The sequence below is a fragment of the Thrips palmi genome, unplaced genomic scaffold, assembly GCF_012932325.1.
Source record: "Thrips palmi isolate BJ-2018 unplaced genomic scaffold, TpBJ-2018v1 HiC_scaffold_12, whole genome shotgun sequence".
NCBI classification, from domain to species: Eukaryota; Metazoa; Arthropoda; class Insecta; order Thysanoptera; family Thripidae; genus Thrips; species Thrips palmi.
Window position 1 is genome coordinate 9,402,182 of NW_023144623.1, and position 18,175 is coordinate 9,420,356.

Genomic DNA, 18,175 nt, shown 5'->3' on the forward strand with positions numbered 1-18,175 from the left:
TGCCGCCGCCGTCGCCGGAACCCCCTCGCCCGGAACGCTCCGGAACGCCCGCGCCGACCCGCCAAAACGCAGACGATATTCGCAGATGCTTTTTTGGCGGGTGCGTCGGGCACGATCCCGTGCCATGTCGCCTTTGGCAGTGCTCGCTGCTGTTATGACCACTTGGACACCTCGGCTACGTGGCGCGGAGTCACGCACCGTGAGGACCGTGAGTGCGAGAGAGACGGGGCGGCGTGGACGGACTGCGAAGACTGCGAACTGCGAAACGAAACTGGAATCACCGCGGAGACTACCCCGCCGCTGATTTATCACCAGAGTTACCGCAGGCCGGCTGCTCGGGCTGGCGGCAAACGGGCGGCAGTTACCCCCCGGCCCGCCGTTACCTCAGATTCGGCCACTCCACACTTTCCCGCTTTTTCGCCGGCCGTCACTTGGCTTCCATAAACCGCGCCTGGTCCCGACGGCCCCGATGCGCCCTACAGCTCGCCCTACGGCGTGCTAAAGCGGCGCCGCGCTTCGCGCTTTATTTTTATTTTTCTGCCTTTTCTTTCCTGATATTGTGACACGGCGTGGCGGGGCGTGGCGGGGCGTGGCGTCACGGCTCCTTCCCATTAGGATGCCGCGTCTTCTCGTCCGGTTGGGAAAGGCAAAAGGAACCGGACATTTTATCGTTATCTTCTCCCGGCCCTGGAGTCTCGGTGTCCCGGAGGCCCGGCGTCCGCCGGCCTAGCGCCTGCCGACCGCCGGGTAGGCCACCCACAGTGTCGCAGCACACGCGCGCGTGGCGGGGTGCCTACGCTCGCAGGCGCTCCATTACCATTACCATTACGGGCTAGACTACAACTGATCGTATGCCATTTCGGACTGGCCATTTCGGACATGGCCGTCCTTACTAAGGTGACACGTTAGGCCCTCGGCCCCCGCAGGAGGCTGCTCATTCCAAAGAGTGCTTTCGTAGCGCTGTCTCTCTCGCACTCGAGGTGCGTCGCGCAGGGGTGCGAGAGAGGCAGAGCGACGACGGCGCGGCCGACGTACGGACGTGTTTGGCGCGCGCGTTGCTCTCACTTCGCGAAGCCTGGCGACGCAGGCGAAGCCATCAGAACGGAATCATCGAGTCCGATATTGCGTGGACGGCGGCGGCGCGGCGGCGCGGCGGCGCGCGGAACGGAACCGATAAATGCAGCCAAGGGCTCAGACCGGCCTGCATTCGCACCGCAATGCGCTCCACGCATGTGTGTGTGTGTGTGTGTGCGTGCGCGCGCTTGAGACGCACATGAAGCAGGTACCGCGCGCCGCGTCACTATGATTGTGGTGGTGGCTGCAGCGGCTGGCTGCCTGGCTGGCTGCCTGGGTGGGGGAAGGGCCGGTAGGGGATCGGGGTCAGTACCGTTTCCGCTGTCTGCCCAGTCTGCGCGCCGCGCCGCTGCAGAACAGGAATAGGGCGGACAGCGGGCTGGGTCTTGTTTACATGCAGGAGCAACGCGGACCACGAGACGGAAGACGGGTCGCGAGGGGAGGCTGGACTGCTGGACAGAGGTGCCAATCACCCTCCGGCACTGAGCTTGTTCCAATTTTTGCGTCGTTGCCATTTAAGCTTTTTAATCGGAGTTCTGCTTGGCCGATGACGAGGGACCAAGAGGCAGCCGCTGTGTGTCCGATGGCCCGATGAGACGCGCTAAGGGTTTACGCGCGGCTGCCTGTCATTGGCTGCCATTGGCTGCCCCGGCCGGCCGGACCGAAACCGAAGCGGAAGCGCGACATGGCGAGCCATGCCCTGCCATGCCCGGCCCAGCCAGACAGGGCGGAAGCATGCGGCACGCGTGCTGCCCTGCCCTGCCCGCCCTGCCGGCACGCGCACGCGTCGGGCAGAGACGGCGGGGCAGCCCTGGGGCAGCCAATCCAGCCAATGGCAAGTGGCAAGGCAGCCCACTGGGGCCCGGCCCGGCCCGGCCGCGGAGCGCGCGGCTGCCCCATATGAGTGGCGAACAGCACGGCAGGCAGGGCCCCGCGAGGACTAGCGGGCTGAGCATTGCGACATAATGGAGGGGGGTCGCGAATCAATCGAGGATAGCATTTTCACTCGACGTGGACGGCGCTAGCGCTAGCGGACTCGCCGTGCCGGTGTGGCTCCAGCGGTTCGCGGTGTTCGCATGGTGCCAACAGGAAGTCGCCAAGACCTAGCGCCCGGGCCTGTAGTCTGTAGCGCACGCTTGCTTGCCTGGACAGCCCCCCTTTTTCGTATTTGAATTTTTAATCAAAAATTAATATTGTTTTAAGTTGTGGGGGCGGGGAGGGCTTGCGGTGATTAAAATACACTTAATAGAAGCAGAGTATATTGGAGCAAAAAAATCAGTCACATCAATGAGTAAGCTTTACAGGTCAAATAAAGCTTACACAATTAAAATAACATAATCACATCATTGACTTAAATACTGAACAATTATAATGGACAGTGTCGCAAATAGTCTGAATCAAAGTAAATGACAGTAATGGTTATATCGTCACGAACCAGTCTTACAATACTTTCGGGAAGGGAGAGCATCTGTGACAATTTTGCATGACTCAGCCCATACTCAGACCCCCCTAAGGCATTTCGGATAAGATGAGTGGAAGCATTTTTGTCGATAGGCTTTAACTTTAACACTTCTTTCCGCTGCTGAAGGGCTTCATTAATATCATTCAAAGTCATATTCGCATTTGGCAATCGAAATGGACTAAGAGTAACCTTGCCACTCATGTGTTCTCCCACCAGTCTAACTGCCTGGAGGGGAGACACTAGGTCCCATAATCCGTCTGAAGCTATCACTAAAAATTTATCCTTAGGACGAAGCCTATGGTAAGAAACATCAGGGCATGATGTTAGATAAGGTGGAGTGTGGTAGTGAGGTGCTATGACATTTTCACCGTAAGTGGGGACAGCATACTTTGTTAACTCTTCTCGAGACCACTTGTAGCGAAAATCTCCCATAGCTCTAAGGGGTGCTAACTGACCCAGAAGCCTATCGCTTGATATTACAGTATCCTTTTCACTGGGAGGGTGCTGTTTGATTATCCGATTAAGTTCTGAAATGTTATCTGCATTATGCTCATCGGTTAATTTCTTTGCAGTCCATGTATTGCCTTCACCTAAAACCCCAATGACTGCCTGACAATCTCCAACATTTGCCACATGGAGGTGAGGACCGTCAATGTGTGCCACACATGCCACAGCACCTGACATAGCTACAGACAAAGTTCTCTTATTGACCTCCCCATTATTACTCAATTTCCCTTCCTTTGACAAGTCTCCATCTAATTTTAAAAAAGCTTTTACTAGGGCATCCTTCATTTGAAATTCCTCTTTCTGTTTCTTTTCATTTGCCAGTTCCTCCACAAAAAGTTTGAAACTTTTATCATAAAGCTGCTGTAAATCCTCATAAAACTGTAACTTGTCATTGTATGGCTCAAGGAGTTTCTTGTTTGAATCTGATTGATGGTATTCCTGCAGCAAGTCAGAAGGCAGCAAGCAAACAGTAATATAGTGGAAAAGCCGCTTTGCTATGACCTGGGCACAAGCTGCACCTCCATGACCATCAAATACACCAAACAGCATGCCTAGAACATAGGATTTAAATCAGAAGACAAGCCCAAATAATTATGCAAAAAGACTTCTTTGTGAAATCAAATGAGGATGAGCACAAAAAAAATTTACCGGCAGTTAAGAGGCAGCGAGCTTCAGACCGAGTGTCTTCAATGGGATTGTTGGACGAGAGCTGGTTGGAGTCAAAGGATTTCATAGATCCTCCGGAGTTAAATTCTTGCGTATATTCATTTTGACGTAATCTGTCCGTAACCTGTAAAAGTAATTGTTTTAAAACTTGTTTCTTTTATAAATCTTTTGACCAGCACATACCACTAAATAATTTGCTTCACAGCAGAAAAATAAAGTGCATTTAGAAGTGTGTAAAGAGGTTAAGGAAAGACAAAATTTATTCCCATTACCTCTTGAGGTGAGAGACGCTGAAGGGCAGAAAGTTGACGACTAGAGTGAAATTTCCTTCGGTGAGGGGAGACTAGTGTGGTTCGGAAACCACTAACCATTTGCAAATATTGACATGGGGCACAAAACAACTCTGTTGACCACTTTCGCGTCAAGGTGCTAAAATGTGCACGCTTCGCACCCCAGAACCCTTGACATGCTCCATAGCTCAATGCTAATTGATTGGCTCTCATTTTTAAATTATCTCTCTCTTAAATCTCACTGTATGACTAGTTTGAAAGAGCAGTTAACTTATTTTTTGAGAGTTGCCTGAAGCATCACAGCACCTTGCATCGTCTGTCGCATGTCGTCTGGTTCTGGCTTCCGTTCCGTTCCGCTGTTTCTCCGCGCGTCTTTTGTTCCCCGGAAACACCGGAGGGCGCGGGAATTCAAATACGCGGGCAACTTGCAGATAGAAGGGAATCCCCCTTGCCGTATCGAACTAGCGGCGCCAAGCCTCAGGCTACATGTGAATGAAATTGTGAAAAAAAATATGAATAATTGCTGTTTTATGGAAAGGTATGAAGTGGTACAGTCATTGGGATATAAATATTTTATTGAAATAATCAGGTAGAATGATAAAAATTTAAGTAAACATAAATTAAAATCTCCGAAACTGTTTTTTAAATCTCTCATAGTGATAGTCGTCCGTAGCCTTTCCTCCCGCTTTATCATCTCCGTCTTTGCCTGAGGTACTCGTACTTGCTGTTCCGGTCTTGCGTTTATCCACAGGAGCATCATTTCTGCGTCGTTTGGGTGGGCCTGACTCTTCAATGTTAACTGATGACAAATAAATTCACGCAGGTTAAATCAGCAGATGTTTTGGCTACATTGTTAGGAGAAAAAGATCATTAAAAACTGTATTGTACTCACATCTGTTGTGTTGAACAAAATTAACAGCCATATTTGTTGGAACAAAATGTGAGGGGCCATCTTTCTTATTATGTCGCTCCCACAACAGTTTTAGCTTGGCCTCTTCAGTTGCCTCAATGTTACGAATTTTGGCTCTATCAAGGAAGAAAATATTTTTTAACCGGATAGATTTAAACTAAGTGGATTGAAACAAAATTGTTTTAGTTCCAAGACAAGGTACATGTGCCATACTCACTCTATTCCAAGATCAACTTCTGGAATTCCACTTAACATTTGATTTGACAACATTTCCTCAGAGCGTCGAGTAGAGGAGGCTCTTAAGTGTTCTGGTACAGCTTGAAGAGCAGCCTCTTCAGGGGAAAGATACTTTGAAGTGTCCTCCTGCTGCCCATCTTCATTTTCCTGTTTTGTTTTACATTTTCTTTTAGACAGCTGTTCCTCGATATACTTCATCCTAGAAAATATTCATGAAACTTAGTGAAATAGAAGCCATTTATATCAGTATATGTTCCTGAATGAATATTCTGATCATAACCTACATTTCTTCATCTTCATCTCTCTTATTGGTTTCAGCTGAAAATTGGGTTCCGATGCCGACATCATAAGCATCGTCCACCTGCTTTACATTGCCACTCTTGAGTGCCTTCATATTGACCATTCCTCCTGCCTTCGCTTTGAATGGATCGCTCTGTAAAATTAGAAGCCATGAGCAAACTTAAAAACTTTCCATGTTCATGAGTAAATAATAGTATGGAAATGATAACTTACAATCATATCTTCCTCTTCCATCGAAACCTTTTCACCAATGGCAAGGCTTACAATGCTTACACCATTAGGGCGTCTCCTTAGTTTCTGGACCGTCTTCATTTCTTCAAGTTTGGCTCTGGAAGTAACAATACAGGGAAGAAATGTACACAATGAATGGTAAAATGTTTTCTCCTCGAGGTTAGAGTAGACCTTAACTTACAGATCTACTTCTTCTTCTTGATTGTCATTGTCATCATCTGAATGAACTTCCCTAGCACGGATTGGCTTCCTTTTTTTCGGTTTGAACAGTATTTTCCCTTCGTTTCCCGCTGAAGTATCATTGGACTCAGCCATAATAATCAAGAAATAACCCAAAAACAAACGTCAATCCAGACGAACGCCTTCGGTCCTGTCGTGCGCATAAACGTAAACAAAGTTATTTACAGCCGTGAAAGCGAGGTTAGGTTTTGTAGGATCAAAACATCAATCAACCCCACAACTACTTTTTCGGCTATGAAACCATCAATATTGAAATTAAGTAGTTGGACTAGTTCAGATATTTCACTTTTCTTTCAAATTTTATCTTACTCCAAGTAATCATGTCGGTACCTGCAACTATGTCATTTTCTGATAGTGAACCTTGTCCCACCCTGAACCTGCAAGTGTTTGGTAAATCAACTTTCAATCGAAATTATTCTAAAGCATAAATGGATATTTATATTGAAGGGTTTGTCTCAGTTTGCAGCGTTTGTGGAGAGGATCATGAGACTGAAAATTGTTCTGTACTTCAAAGTCTGAAACAGGTAACATACCGCTGCGTCTCTGAAAACCTGTCTTTGTTTTAAGGCGTTTAAAAATTCACAGCTATGTGGTGTATTTCTACTTTTTATGGTTCTTCATCGATGGTTCATTTTTCTCTCGCGTTTCCAGGTGTATGATTCCAGGATTTTGTCACGGGCCAGACAAACCTTGCCCAAAGATCTCATTGTCAAGACATTGGCAGATGGTAGTACTACTGTTATCTCCAATGTAATAATTGCTCAAGGAACTCAGTTTGGTCCTTTTCAATCACCTCTATCAATAGATCTTCATCCTGGAATTGTATTTCCCCTCAAAGTTAGTCTGTGTTTATTGTGTTTTCAGTGGATCCTTAGTGAATCTTGGTTTTGTGTTTATTGATGACTTGTTTTTGAAGGTATTTGGTAAGAGTTTGGATGAAGGTTATTATTTGGATACTACTGATGAAGAGCTGTGTAATTGGATGTGCCTTGTTGCCGCAGCAACTAACATCAGGGAGCAAAACCTCATATGCTATGATGTAAGTGGCATTATTACTTGTAGTTTCATTTAACTCGGCAAAAACATTTTAAAGTGCCAAATTTCTAGGTGAAACAAAGCATTTATTTTACAACAACAAGAGATGTGCAGCCAGGAGAAGAACTTCGTGTATGGTATGCGCTATATTACGGGCTGAAACTGCAGGCCCTACCATTGTCAGACGACTCCGTCCAAGAGGTGACACTGACTTGTGGGATTCTTTTTCATTGTATTGTTTCCTTGGCTTTGGTATTAAGTGCTGTTTTGCTTTACTCCAGGAAGGATTTTTTGATCTAGCTGATGAGGCAGAGGGGAGGTGTAAATCAAATGAAGAAGCCTCCGTCTTGCTTGGTATGATTTTGATTTCCTCTCCTGATCTAGTATTGAATCCTGTGAATTGTTTTTTGCTGATGTGTTTTTGTTCTTCTTGATTTATTGGATCAGGTCAAGACTTACTACAGACACTTGCCCAGCATCTGCCAGCTCATGTTCTGGGGGCTTCACGAGAAAGAGATGTATGGATTTGCAAATTGTGTGGTATGCAGGAATCAAATGTTGCTAGTTATGCTCGCCACCTTATGACACATTACCACCAGCAAATAAATGATCACCCAAAATGTAACATTTGTGCTAAGCGTTTCTTAAGTAAAAAGGTACTTTAGAAGTTATGATATGATCTAGATTGCATGGATAAATTAAGCACAGATTTGTCTCTATTTGTGATGATGTCTAATGCCTCAGGTACTGCAGAAGCACATGTTGAAGTTTCACAAAAGTGCCAGTGATGGAGCCACACAAATGAAGATTTCTCTTGATGAATCTCAGGTATGAACAAAACTAAGCAATTTTTATACAACTCTAAATGTTTTTTTTTGTTTTGTTTTTTTTCATAAAATTATTAATACTTAATTTTGAAATATTCCATTGTAGACAAGAGATCTTGAGAGCTCTGAATCTCAGGTAGATAAAGGTCTGCGCTTTGATCTCAAAGAGACTTCTGGTCTCAAACTGGAACATGATGTTGATTCTGTTCATGAGTCCGTTCAACCACATCATTCTAAAAATTCTGAAGAAAAACTGGATAATGAGAAGAGTGTCTTATCTTCAGATAGTAAAAGTATAAGTCAAAGCCCCAAGAAAAGCTTGGGTAGTGATGTATCTGATGTATCTGGTGAAAATGGTTTGGAGTTGCATGTTGCAAGTAACAGTGAGCAATTGGTAATCCAGTCAAATAATGGGGAAAGTTTTTCAAAAACTGTCAATTTAAGTGGAGCTGAGGACCTAGACAAAGCTCTAGCTACTGGAGAACCTATAACATTCATTGTGGCAGCACCAACTGATGGAAATGAAACTTTTCTGACAAATAGAATTGTTTCTGACAAAATGACGCAACCTAATATTGGTGAACCTTCAGATGCATCTTTCAGTCTGGTTTCACCACATCATTCCTCTAGTCCAGACCTAGGGGAACATGAAAATGAAAATCTAGCATATAATTGCGACATTTGCCATAAATCCTTTGGAAAATGCTCATATTTATACCGCCACCTTCGCAAGCATACCGGTGAATTTACTTGTGTTACTTGTCTGGCAGTGTTTGCTCGCAAGGAAAATTTGAAAACTCACTCATGCTCTCAACCCAAAGAATGGTTCCCTTGTTCCACTTGTGGAAAAAAGTTTTCAGCAAAGAAATACCTACAACGGCATGTCCCCATGCATACAGGAGAGTTTTCCTGCCGTGAATGCAAAAGAAACTTTGCATCGAGGCTTTCTTTGAAGTGTCATCGATGTAGTGGAAATAAATTGGAACCGGGGAAGGTCATGATAAGCTGTTTCTTGTGTAAACAATCATTTGAATCAGAATTTAAATTACAGTCTCATCTTAAGGCACATGATTTGAATAAAAACAAATCTGGTCCTCCTAAATCAAAAATTTGTAAATCTCATTCTTTACAGAAGCATGCCAAAAAAAAGGATGATAGCATTCCAGAACTAAGTCAGAGTGAGTCACCTGAAAGAAAAGTTTTTATTTGTGAAGTTTGTGGTGCAATATTTAAAAGTTCCTCTAGCATGAAGACTCATAGATTTCTTCATGAAGAGAGGAAGTTTGAATGTGGTATTTGTAAAAAGCGATTTCATAGGAAAGATGTTTTACAAGAACATTTGCGTGTTCATCAGGATGCCAATTTTCCTTGCTCAATTTGTGGGAAGAAGTACAAAACTAAAAAGAGTCTTTATGTCCACTCACTTATTCATAAAGGATCCAAACGCTTTGCCTGTGGGGTTTGTGGAAAAGAATTTTTTCAGAAGGGAAATTTGTTTAAACATATGCAAACTCACACTTCTGAACGACTTTATAATTGTGAATACTGTGAGAAATCATTTTCATCTAAGGAATACTTCAATATTCATGTACTATCGCACACTCAGGGAAAAATATTTCAGTGTGAGGCCGAGGCTTGCAAGAGAAGTTTTGTAAAGGTTTGTGCCTTTGTTGGAATTAGATGCCCAGTTCTCTTAGTTGAAAATTTCTTTCATTTTAATTACTGTTATTAATTTCAGAAACACTTACTAGATACCCATCGTCAACTATACCATTCAAATCGTGGTTTCTTGTGCAAATTTTGCAATACTGTTATTCGACATCGACACTCAGTCCGCCGCCACCTAGAGAAAACCCATGGCGAACATCAAGAAGAGTGGTCGGCTCCAGGTTTCCTAGATACTCTTCTCGCTGAGCTCCCAGAAAATTTATTACAACTATCAGGGGACCTAAAACTATCCCCTAAACAGCAGGAAGAACGCCAGCATTTATTAGAATCGCTACGGAAAATGCATTTTCAAAACAAAAGTATTCTGACAGGAGGTATTGTTACTTCTCAAATAATCAAATTCAAGATGGCTTGTATGATGGATCATCTATGTTTATACTGTGCATTTTCGTTTTCAGCCCCTGTTGACACGGTGTCATCTAAAGTGTTCACACTTTCTCCAATTTCAACACCTGAAGTTCAAGTAACTTATCCAAACCAGGTCAGTGTTAAACCAGGAGTGTCAAAAAGGTTAAATAAATTAAGATATTACTGGTTTTCACGGAACTTTTAAAAAAATATCTCATTGTGTCTTTTAAGGTGGATTCTCAAGTTATGCTTCAGCCCTCTCAACAACTGACACTCATTGATAACTTTTTACCGGACTATGTTCAAACCGAGTCAACAATGTTGCTGGGTGAGGAGCATTCTGTCATTGTGTCTGAGAGTGTCCAAGGTATGTGAAGCACAGAAATAATCAATAGATTTAATGAATATCAAGTGAAAATTCAAACAGTGTGCAATAATATTCGGTCTTTCCAGGTTCAGAAGGCGAAATACTACTAACACTGGTAGACCAAGAATCATCTGATAGTAATGTACCTAACACAACACCTGTTCTCACCTCTGCTGCTTTTGGCTGTGATATCATTGACCCAGGTTTGTAAGGCTGCACCTTAATGCATCAGCTTCATTAATTTTTTCTACCAGTGCCTTATACAAAATTTGATTCTTTTCTTTTTTTTGTGTAACAGGGGGTACTTTTATGATGGAAGACATCAATGGAAACAACAGTGTGTTATTGTACGTGGTAGAAACATCAAATGGTGAGGAAGGTGACTCCCAAGACTTTGTGTGGTGTAATGATGCTGTTAGAGAGTAAATGTAAGAAAGAATACTTTAAGATTGTTATTCTAGTCTTCCTTCTCTTGTCAGAGATAACATTTTGGGTTTGATGTGTATTTTTATGTGGCTGAGATATGCAGTGGGAGTGAGTAGAAATAGAAACTTACAAGAAATAATTTTGTAGTACCTTTATTCCACATATACGAGTACTGCAAAAACCAGCTCAGTACCATCTATCACCAGGTGATGGTATTCAACTGGCCTACAGTGATGCCAAATAAAACGTACAAAAAAAAACATATCAAGAAATTCTTATCACAATCCTTTCAAGCCAATTCAATTCCTTCAAAATTACTTCCTTCCCCAAGGCAAATAGTAACGATGTACTGTCACAAAACCTATGCCATTTCTGTCTTTTACTGCCTAGATTCTCTTACAAATTGTTTAACCCCACACCTTTCAAGTCTTAGTTCCTTCTTACAAAAATCTGAAATCAGTCTTACCAAGTTCAAGGCATTTTATCCCAAAGCATCACAGATGTCAATTGTATCAGACTTCTTGCAGGACTAGGCATGCAGTCCACCGACAACATCCTGAGCTGTACCATATCAAATTAAAAAAAAAACTAAACAAAAAACACAGGCGTTTAAAATAAGTACAGTCTAAGAACAGTACACGTGAACTAAAGATAACGAAATTTATGAAAGGCATACTTGTTCTGATGTTTAAATCATTGACTTACATCCAGTAGAGTTCTGAGGAACTCTAAAACCAAGCTGGCTACATCTCAATATCTTTTTCATACTACACTTAAGATTTTAATAAAGAAATTTAAAATTACAAATGAAGCAAAGCACACATATTTTGGGGCCAAGCTCCAGTGCTATTCAAACAATATACGTATTTGCAGGGATAAAATAATTGGTCTTAACATATTTATGAATTTTCTACACACACAGAAAATGTTGGTTCTAACATTGCATTTCCTACACCTGATGTAAAGGGAGAAAGAATGTTTATCAAACATATTATATTAGAAAAGAGAAAGAGAGAAAATTGAGAAAGAGAGAGAACTGAGAGAAGAAAGCCAAAGAGTGCTGCATCTGTCGGCATATTCAGTCATTACATTGTTCAGAAAACTCTACAGCTATAAACGCCTTTGAACACATCAACTGGTATTTAAAAATGAGTTCTGTAGAATATTGGGGGACTACTACTACAATGAAGTTTCAATTTAAAAACATTAACAATAACCTATTTAGGCATATAAACTTAAAAATTCTGTGAAACTGCGAATAACTCTGCACTTTTGAAAGAAAACACATGCTGATCAGAAGCAACCAGTAAAGATAGTACAATCAAAGCCATGACTAGAACAAAGATTAGAAGATGCAAATTTGACATTACAGAAGGAGTCCTAAAGAAAATAGATCAACAATATCCAAGTCGTGGTATTAGCCGAATGAAGGAAAGATCCTTTGCAGTGGCAATGATAATAATTAAGTTCTCTACCAGCAACCTACACACTCTGAAATTTTTAGAAAGCCACTAATGTGAAGAGAATCATTACCCACATTGAAAAAAAAAATTTAAAGTATGACTGGCACATATGCACAACCATGAAAACAAGCATAAAGATAGAACTATCCACATTACTACATACTATAACAAATCTATAAACCTTTTTATTTTCAAGTAATATAAAGAGCTACAAGCAAAACTAGATACATGAGAAAAAAAAAACTACCAAGAAACAGTGACATAATATGTGAATCAAGATCACCAGGTCGCCTAAGACCGTCTAAATAAAAACATTTAACCACAGAGTTCGTTCCTACGATTCAGGTTAACTTTCATTGCATTATAGTTCAGAAGCTGTAGTTATATTGCATCACATTTAACATTACACAAACTGCCTTGATTATATAGATAGTGATAACATGTAAATAGATATAATCAACTACCAAATCAAGTCACCAGTTGTAGTTTTGCTTGCAAATTATATGCATGAGTAAAATTAACTTAACCATAAACGATATTTAAAAAGAAGAGGAGATGCAAATTAACATACACCATACCCCTTGAAAACCTTATGAAATAGCTTACATTTGTTCATAATATTGTGGTCACTTTGGTGCACCTGTTTCTGGAGAAGCAGAAGATTTGGTAATGCAGATGAGATTTGCAAACCTTGAATCTTTCCAGAACAGCAATATATATATATGCATCAGGAAGAAATTCTTCCTTTAATTTGTACACAGAAAATATTAAAGTAAAGTCACAACAAAAGGTCAAGTAAAAAATGACAAAGAGCATGTTGTTTTCTGCATTCACTGCATAACAGCAAACCAGAAATAATCAGCAGCTATGTCACAGCCTTTGTTGCTCAGACACAATCTGTTATATAAAATAAAATTTTCACTGATCAAACAAAAATGATTAAATTATCAACAAGAAATCATAAAGTTTACTTATACATAGCAGCAAAGTAGCCTTACTTGGAATATGAATGAGCAATGTAATAGAAAGGTCATTGGTATTCCCACTGCAACTATCAATAACCAACATCTAAAATATAATTCATCTCAGGTAACTCAACAAATTCGGACGAAGGATCATAACAGTGTATGTCAAAACGACGGTGAGCAAAATTCTGCTTTAAGAGACATTTGCATGCAGTACAAAGCCCATTTTAAGTACTGAATTTGTTTTTGAAATTAAGAGCATGTAGAGGAACCGATTGTTACCACACAACAGTTGATACTAAGGCACATGGATGATGTATATCCTGCATAGCAAAATAATTGACAGTGAGCAACTCTCACAAGCATAATAGGCAGGCTTGCGCAACACCATATACGAAGCTTGGTTTTACAATATGTTCAGGTTAAGCACTTACAGTGAATAAGTAACACATAATACCTAACACAAAAAGGGAGACACGCCGCCGCCGTCCCCTAAAAACACAAAATCAAATCTCATAATCAGAAAATTTAAACAAGTTGAAGTTTATAGATGAAATCACAACGTATCACACCTCATCACCACAGTATAAGTACAAGCATGGTCCGTATCTGGTTGGAGTTCTCAAAGGGAGCTTCATAAACAATAATTACAAAAAGAGTTTGCAACGAGATACACTGGTAGATTATACTACATAAAGTAAGTTTATAAACTGCAGAACACAAATACACCAAACAAATGAAAATTGGCTGTATTAAGACATGTCATTCAACAACAGAATGGACAAGAACATAACAGAATCAAAAACACAGAAATATCTGAACCTACAATAATGTGATGAAAATATGAGTCAAACATGCTGTTCTCTGAAGTAACAATAGTTACTTTCCAGAGTAGGAAGAATGATTGAGTAGGAAGCAAAAGTGCTTAACAAGAAATAAAGATGGATGCACTTCATCACAAATCTAGTGCAAATCTATACAATATTCCATTCACTTCAGATGTAAAATGAAAGTAAAAAAATAAGGTACATGGTGTCTTAGAAAGACCCATCCCGAGTCAATACGTCAATACTTCCCAAAGGGTTACCGTAGTAACTTTATCACACACAAATGCTCAGCAGCTTTTCAAAACTGGCCCATGCCTAGAAATTTTTTATCCATATCATAACAGAAATCAAGGAGACAAGAAATTTGAGCTTCAGTTGTCTGAACAACAGCCTGATTCCCATAAAGTACATTTTTCAGGTTCAGACTTATACAAGAGGGGGAAAAGAAAAATAAGAAACTCTGGCAAAATATCAACAACGCACTTAGGTTTCAGTATTACTTTGCATTCCTTAGGACGGTTTCCAATTTAGAATTGAAATTAAAATCAAGAGATTCCATGACAATCAGAAAATGTAAATACCCCTTCCCTAAACTTTTTTTCCATTAAAAACAAACCTAGGCCTCTGACCACATTAGACACAGAGCCTCACACATTTTACGAGTGATAGCTCAAGCTTTGACACACTTGACCTAAAAAGAAAACAACATGGATTTGGGAATTGACATACAAAAGGCACCTTTCACATTGAAAACAGAATGGGTAATTCCTAGTTTGAGATGAAAATAATAGGCAGTGGCTTTTATGAAACTCATTTGACCATTAAGAGACTGCAAATAAATATTACTCTAAGTTACAAATGTGATGCAAATCCCTTCTATGATGCATCTTTCTCTTGAAATATTGACAACCCTCTTTAAATCTTATCCAAACAAATTGTAATCACAAATGAGCTAATATTCAAAGGAAGTGTTCTTCAACAGTTCCTCTTCATATTTCTTTAGTATTTTCTTGTTAAAAGCTCATAACATAATTTAACTATGGAGGTGGAAGAGCAAAACAGATCAATTTCTTGTGGCAGGCCTCCAAATCTGCCAAGAATAAACATTAGCACATTTTTCATATCAATCTGGGTGGAAGACCATTAGCCCAATCTCAAACAATTCGAACATCCTAATACTAAACAGGTAATTAAACACGAAAGTTTTGAGCCATTTCACACAAACACGCGCGCGCGTGCGCATATATACACAGTGATGAAGTTTAGTCAATTTTTAAATATAAGAACATGTAAACCCAGTACCAATGCCGTTTCGAAGTAGAACTTTGTAGATCTCGTCCCCAAAACTTCAAGTTTGGTGTTGATTTCCAAAACAAAATTGCTATTCAATGTTCAACAGAAACATAAAGAACTTTGTCGTAAGGAAAAAAAAGGTAAAACTAACACATAAATCAATAGATAACAGTACAAAAGAGACCAAAGCTCAAGTTATTTCAAATGTTGGCAGTATAAGAAAAGCACTAAATGTAAAATTAATAAAAAGTCAACCTAGAGCACATTGCCATGTTTGAGCCCGCTATAAAATGTAAGCAGTCACGACGTGAATATGGAGACAAGTGCCAATGACATTAAGTAATATATGCCATAATGAGCAGTTTACAATGTTGATTCATTTGTAGCTTCTACATTTTCCAACCGAAGAATTCCATGACGAGATTTAAGATGATTCTTTAAGTATCGCTTTTGACCGAAAGCAAGACCACACACAGAGCATTTAAATGGCTTCTGACCTGAGTGAATACGCTCATGCCGAGTCAAATCATTACGAACACCAAATCCCTTGTTACATATTTTGCAGTGATGCTTCTTTTCGCCTGTGTGCGTAGTAAGATGTCCCAAAAGCTGCTGGCGCCATCTGAATTTCTTGCTACAGTATTCACATGGATGAGGATATTGATCAGTGTGAGTTTTACTGTGAATGTAAAGTGATGCTTTACTTTTGAATGATTTGCCACAAACATCGCAAACATATGGTCTCTCACCAGTATGTATGCGTCTATGGTCTTGCATTGCAGCTTTCAATGCAAATTTTCTTCCACAAATATCACAAGGGTGCTCTTTGATTCCCATGTGGACATGACGAAGGTGATATGACAGGCCTCCTGAATGGGAAAATTGCTTACCACACATGTGGCATGTAAAGGGTTTCTCACCAGTGTGAATTCTAGTGTGAGTTGTGTAACTTTCTTTCAATTTAAACTGCTTGTTACAAACCTCACATTTGTAGATTGGCTTCTCCTTGCTAGGCCCAGGACGTGCCTTCTTCTCTTTCTTGAAACTCTCCTCACTACTCACACTGTAATCGGAATCCTTCATGTCATCAAAATCATCTTCCTCTTTAATTTTAACATCATCAGCTACTTTTCCGGCAGCAGTACTAGCTTCAGTGCTGCTAGCATCAATATGGTCATTGCCATCCTCAGACACATTCAAGTTAATGGGACTGCCAGGAATCAAAGGAGAGTTCAAGATACAACGATCTCCAGTGACATGACGTTGCAGTGCTTCCTTTGATCTGAACTTTCTGTCACAGTTGTTACATGTTACTTGATTTGCTTGTTTGGGTCTCTCTTTCATCAGATTTTCATTGATGGAGAGTGAGGCAGAGTCACCTTTTGTTTCATTGTTACCCAAAATTTCTTCGTCACATGCAGAATCCTCTGCCTGCTCTTCTTCTGGTTCACTTTTAATATCTGAATGTTCAGACGCAACATGACGAGATAAGTCACAGGAGCGTTTGAAACGTTTAGGACACATCAAACACCTAAGCATGCTATCATAATCTGTTGACCTGCGGACGGGTTCTTCTTTCTTAGTCCGGTTACTACGGGTTGTTCTGGATGCAAAAGCCCGTAACTTCTTTGGTGGAACATAGCTATCATCAGATGAATCAGAGCTGTCAGAAGAAGTAGAGGAGCTGCTGTCCTGGTATGCATTCAGATATTTTTTTCCATGAGATGTAGCAGCAGCAGCAGCCATCTCTTCCTTGGGAGCACACTGAAATGCACCAGGCCCTGGTAAAGGGGCCTGTGATGATGACTCCATGGGGCGATTTTGATAACCAAACACTTGAGTTGACTTGCGAGATGCATGGTATTCTGAGAATGAAAATTTTCCTCTTGATTGAAACCTGAAATGTAACAACCATAATGTTACAACTCAAACAAAGAAGGGTCTGTTGCAGACTTTATTTTAATCTTTAAATGTAATCTTGATGTGGAACTCTTGAAATGTTTCAAGGAGGATTATAGAGTTTATTAATGTAAAGTTACTAAGTTCCAGAACTCAAAAAAATTATTTTTACAAAAACAAAGCTTCTTTTATAGCTTTCTTTACTTGAAAAAATTATTTTGATGGAATAGAAAAGGAAATTTACTAATGAGTATGAAGAGGCAGTCTCCAAATAAACTGCCATAATGAGCAGAAGTTACATCAAGCTAGATAATTTGTTTCCTTAGATTTGGAACTGTTTGAATAATTTTCTATTCTTTTCAGTACCTCCTGGGTAGGTTTCAGAAGCATGATGATGGTGAGTTTTTGATGCAAATCCTCTTCTGTTGAACTCGGAGATGGCTTTTACTTCATGTCTGGCACAGCAAAAGGAATGAAGGAAAAATTATCAATAAATCAATCAAAATATTGATTCAAAATTAATGAACATGAGTTCTCTAGGTCAATTATCTGAATTAAGTTTAAGCTTAAATTGTTTTGAAAATAAAGACTTAAAATTTTTATTCATGTTAGGTGACTTTTTTTGCCAAACAACTACGAAATAAGTTTTAAAAATCTTCTATGAAGTCGTGATGGTTGGTAGAAACTCCTCTTCTCATGCAGGAGATGAGCTTTTCATATGCTCAAACAAATTTTGAAAAAATCTACAATTTATTCAATCAAACAAAGTAAATACAATTCAAAGTAGGTTTTAATAAAAATGGCCATAGATAATGAATTCTCCAAAATCCACTGAGAAGTTTGAATTTCTGGCAAAGGGTAAGAATAAGGAACTGAGGGGTTACTCACAATACGTACTAGAGGGAATAAATGAAGACAAACACAAGATTCGATGGTGTCCTCTTCAAATGACGTTCTGTTCATCTTTTGATTTTATCTGCAATAGTATGGAAAACAAGCTTGAGTCATATTCATAGTTGAGTTTTGTGCAAAACTTTCTTTTCACTCTTTGTAGGAGTCATCTTTAGGGCAGATTCTGGA

The 18,175-nt window shown here is 40.4% G+C and overlaps 4 protein-coding genes across 6 annotated transcripts; 1 reads left to right on the plus strand and 3 right to left on the minus strand.

Annotated features, from left to right (window-relative positions):
• Positions 1 to 2,316: 2,316 nt before the first annotated feature.
• LOC117640354 (pyruvate dehydrogenase [acetyl-transferring]-phosphatase 1, mitochondrial) lies at positions 2,317 to 4,351 on the minus strand. Its single transcript, XM_034376812.1, has 3 exons — positions 3,982 to 4,351; positions 3,692 to 3,833; positions 2,317 to 3,594 (listed from the first exon to the last, which is right to left on the minus strand). The coding sequence occupies exons 1-3, from the start codon at positions 4,210 to 4,212 to the stop codon at positions 2,441 to 2,443; spliced, it is 1,527 nt and encodes a 508-aa protein (XP_034232703.1). The 5' UTR covers positions 4,213 to 4,351; the 3' UTR covers positions 2,317 to 2,440.
• Positions 4,352 to 4,556: 205 nt separating this feature from the next.
• Positions 4,557 to 6,125, minus strand: LOC117640680 (telomere length and silencing protein 1 homolog). The gene is made up of 6 exons (XM_034377480.1): positions 5,859 to 6,125; positions 5,660 to 5,774; positions 5,431 to 5,579; positions 5,127 to 5,345; positions 4,892 to 5,025; positions 4,557 to 4,798 (listed from the first exon to the last, which is right to left on the minus strand). The coding sequence occupies exons 1-6, from the start codon at positions 5,990 to 5,992 to the stop codon at positions 4,620 to 4,622; spliced, it is 930 nt and encodes a 309-aa protein (XP_034233371.1). The 5' UTR covers positions 5,993 to 6,125; the 3' UTR covers positions 4,557 to 4,619.
• Positions 6,085 to 10,787, plus strand: LOC117640677 (PR domain zinc finger protein 15-like). Its single transcript, XM_034377471.1, has 14 exons — positions 6,085 to 6,307; positions 6,377 to 6,441; positions 6,569 to 6,754; positions 6,834 to 6,956; positions 7,025 to 7,153; positions 7,234 to 7,306; positions 7,400 to 7,608; positions 7,697 to 7,780; positions 7,886 to 9,436; positions 9,518 to 9,821; positions 9,906 to 9,988; positions 10,087 to 10,222; positions 10,309 to 10,425; positions 10,521 to 10,787. Exons 1-14 carry the CDS (start codon positions 6,238 to 6,240, stop codon positions 10,646 to 10,648), a joined length of 3,258 nt encoding a protein of 1,085 aa, XP_034233362.1. The 5' UTR covers positions 6,085 to 6,237; the 3' UTR covers positions 10,649 to 10,787.
• LOC117640679 (zinc finger protein 271-like) lies at positions 10,785 to 18,073 on the minus strand. 3 transcript variants are annotated; one of them, XM_034377479.1, is made up of 3 exons: positions 17,993 to 18,073; positions 17,462 to 17,550; positions 10,785 to 17,093 (listed from the first exon to the last, which is right to left on the minus strand). In XM_034377479.1, exon 3 carries the CDS (start codon positions 17,006 to 17,008, stop codon positions 15,560 to 15,562), a length of 1,449 nt encoding a protein of 482 aa, XP_034233370.1. In that variant the 5' UTR covers positions 17,009 to 17,093; positions 17,462 to 17,550; positions 17,993 to 18,073; the 3' UTR covers positions 10,785 to 15,559. The 3 variants fall into 3 exon arrangements, with proteins under 3 accessions (XP_034233370.1, XP_034233369.1, XP_034233368.1); XM_034377478.1 differs by having other exon boundaries at positions 17,984 to 18,073; XM_034377477.1 differs by having other exon boundaries at positions 17,462 to 18,068.
• Positions 18,074 to 18,175: the final 102 nt, after the last annotated feature.

Bases quoted from the DNA above. Each gene is read 5' to 3' on its own strand.
- LOC117640354 (XM_034376812.1), bottom strand. From the start codon at position 4,212: ATGAGAGCCAATCAATTAGCATTGAGCTATGGAGCATGTCAAGGGTTC. The intron at 3,834-3,981 runs GTAATGGGAATA...TTACTTTTACAG, and splicing joins AGCGTCTCTCACCTCAAGAG to GTTACGGACAGATTACGTCA. The intron at 3,595-3,691 runs GTAAATTTTTTT...CCTATGTTCTAG, and splicing joins TCGCTGCCTCTTAACTGCCG to GCATGCTGTTTGGTGTATTT.
- LOC117640680 (XM_034377480.1), bottom strand. From the start codon at position 5,992: ATGGCTGAGTCCAATGATACTTCAGCGGGAAACGAAGGGAAAATACTG. The intron at 5,775-5,858 runs GTAAGTTAAGGT...TGTTACTTCCAG, and splicing joins CAAGAAGAAGAAGTAGATCT to AGCCAAACTTGAAGAAATGA. The intron at 5,346-5,430 runs GTAGGTTATGAT...AATATTTTCTAG, and splicing joins AGAGATGAAGATGAAGAAAT to GATGAAGTATATCGAGGAAC.
- LOC117640677 (XM_034377471.1), top strand. From the start codon at position 6,238: ATGTCGGTACCTGCAACTATGTCATTTTCTGATAGTGAACCTTGTCCC. The intron at 6,442-6,568 runs GTAACATACCGC...TCGCGTTTCCAG, and splicing joins TACTTCAAAGTCTGAAACAG to GTGTATGATTCCAGGATTTT. The intron at 7,781-7,885 runs GTATGAACAAAA...ATTCCATTGTAG, and splicing joins TTTCTCTTGATGAATCTCAG to ACAAGAGATCTTGAGAGCTC.
- LOC117640679 (XM_034377479.1), bottom strand. From the start codon at position 17,008: ATGGAGTCATCATCACAGGCCCCTTTACCAGGGCCTGGTGCATTTCAG.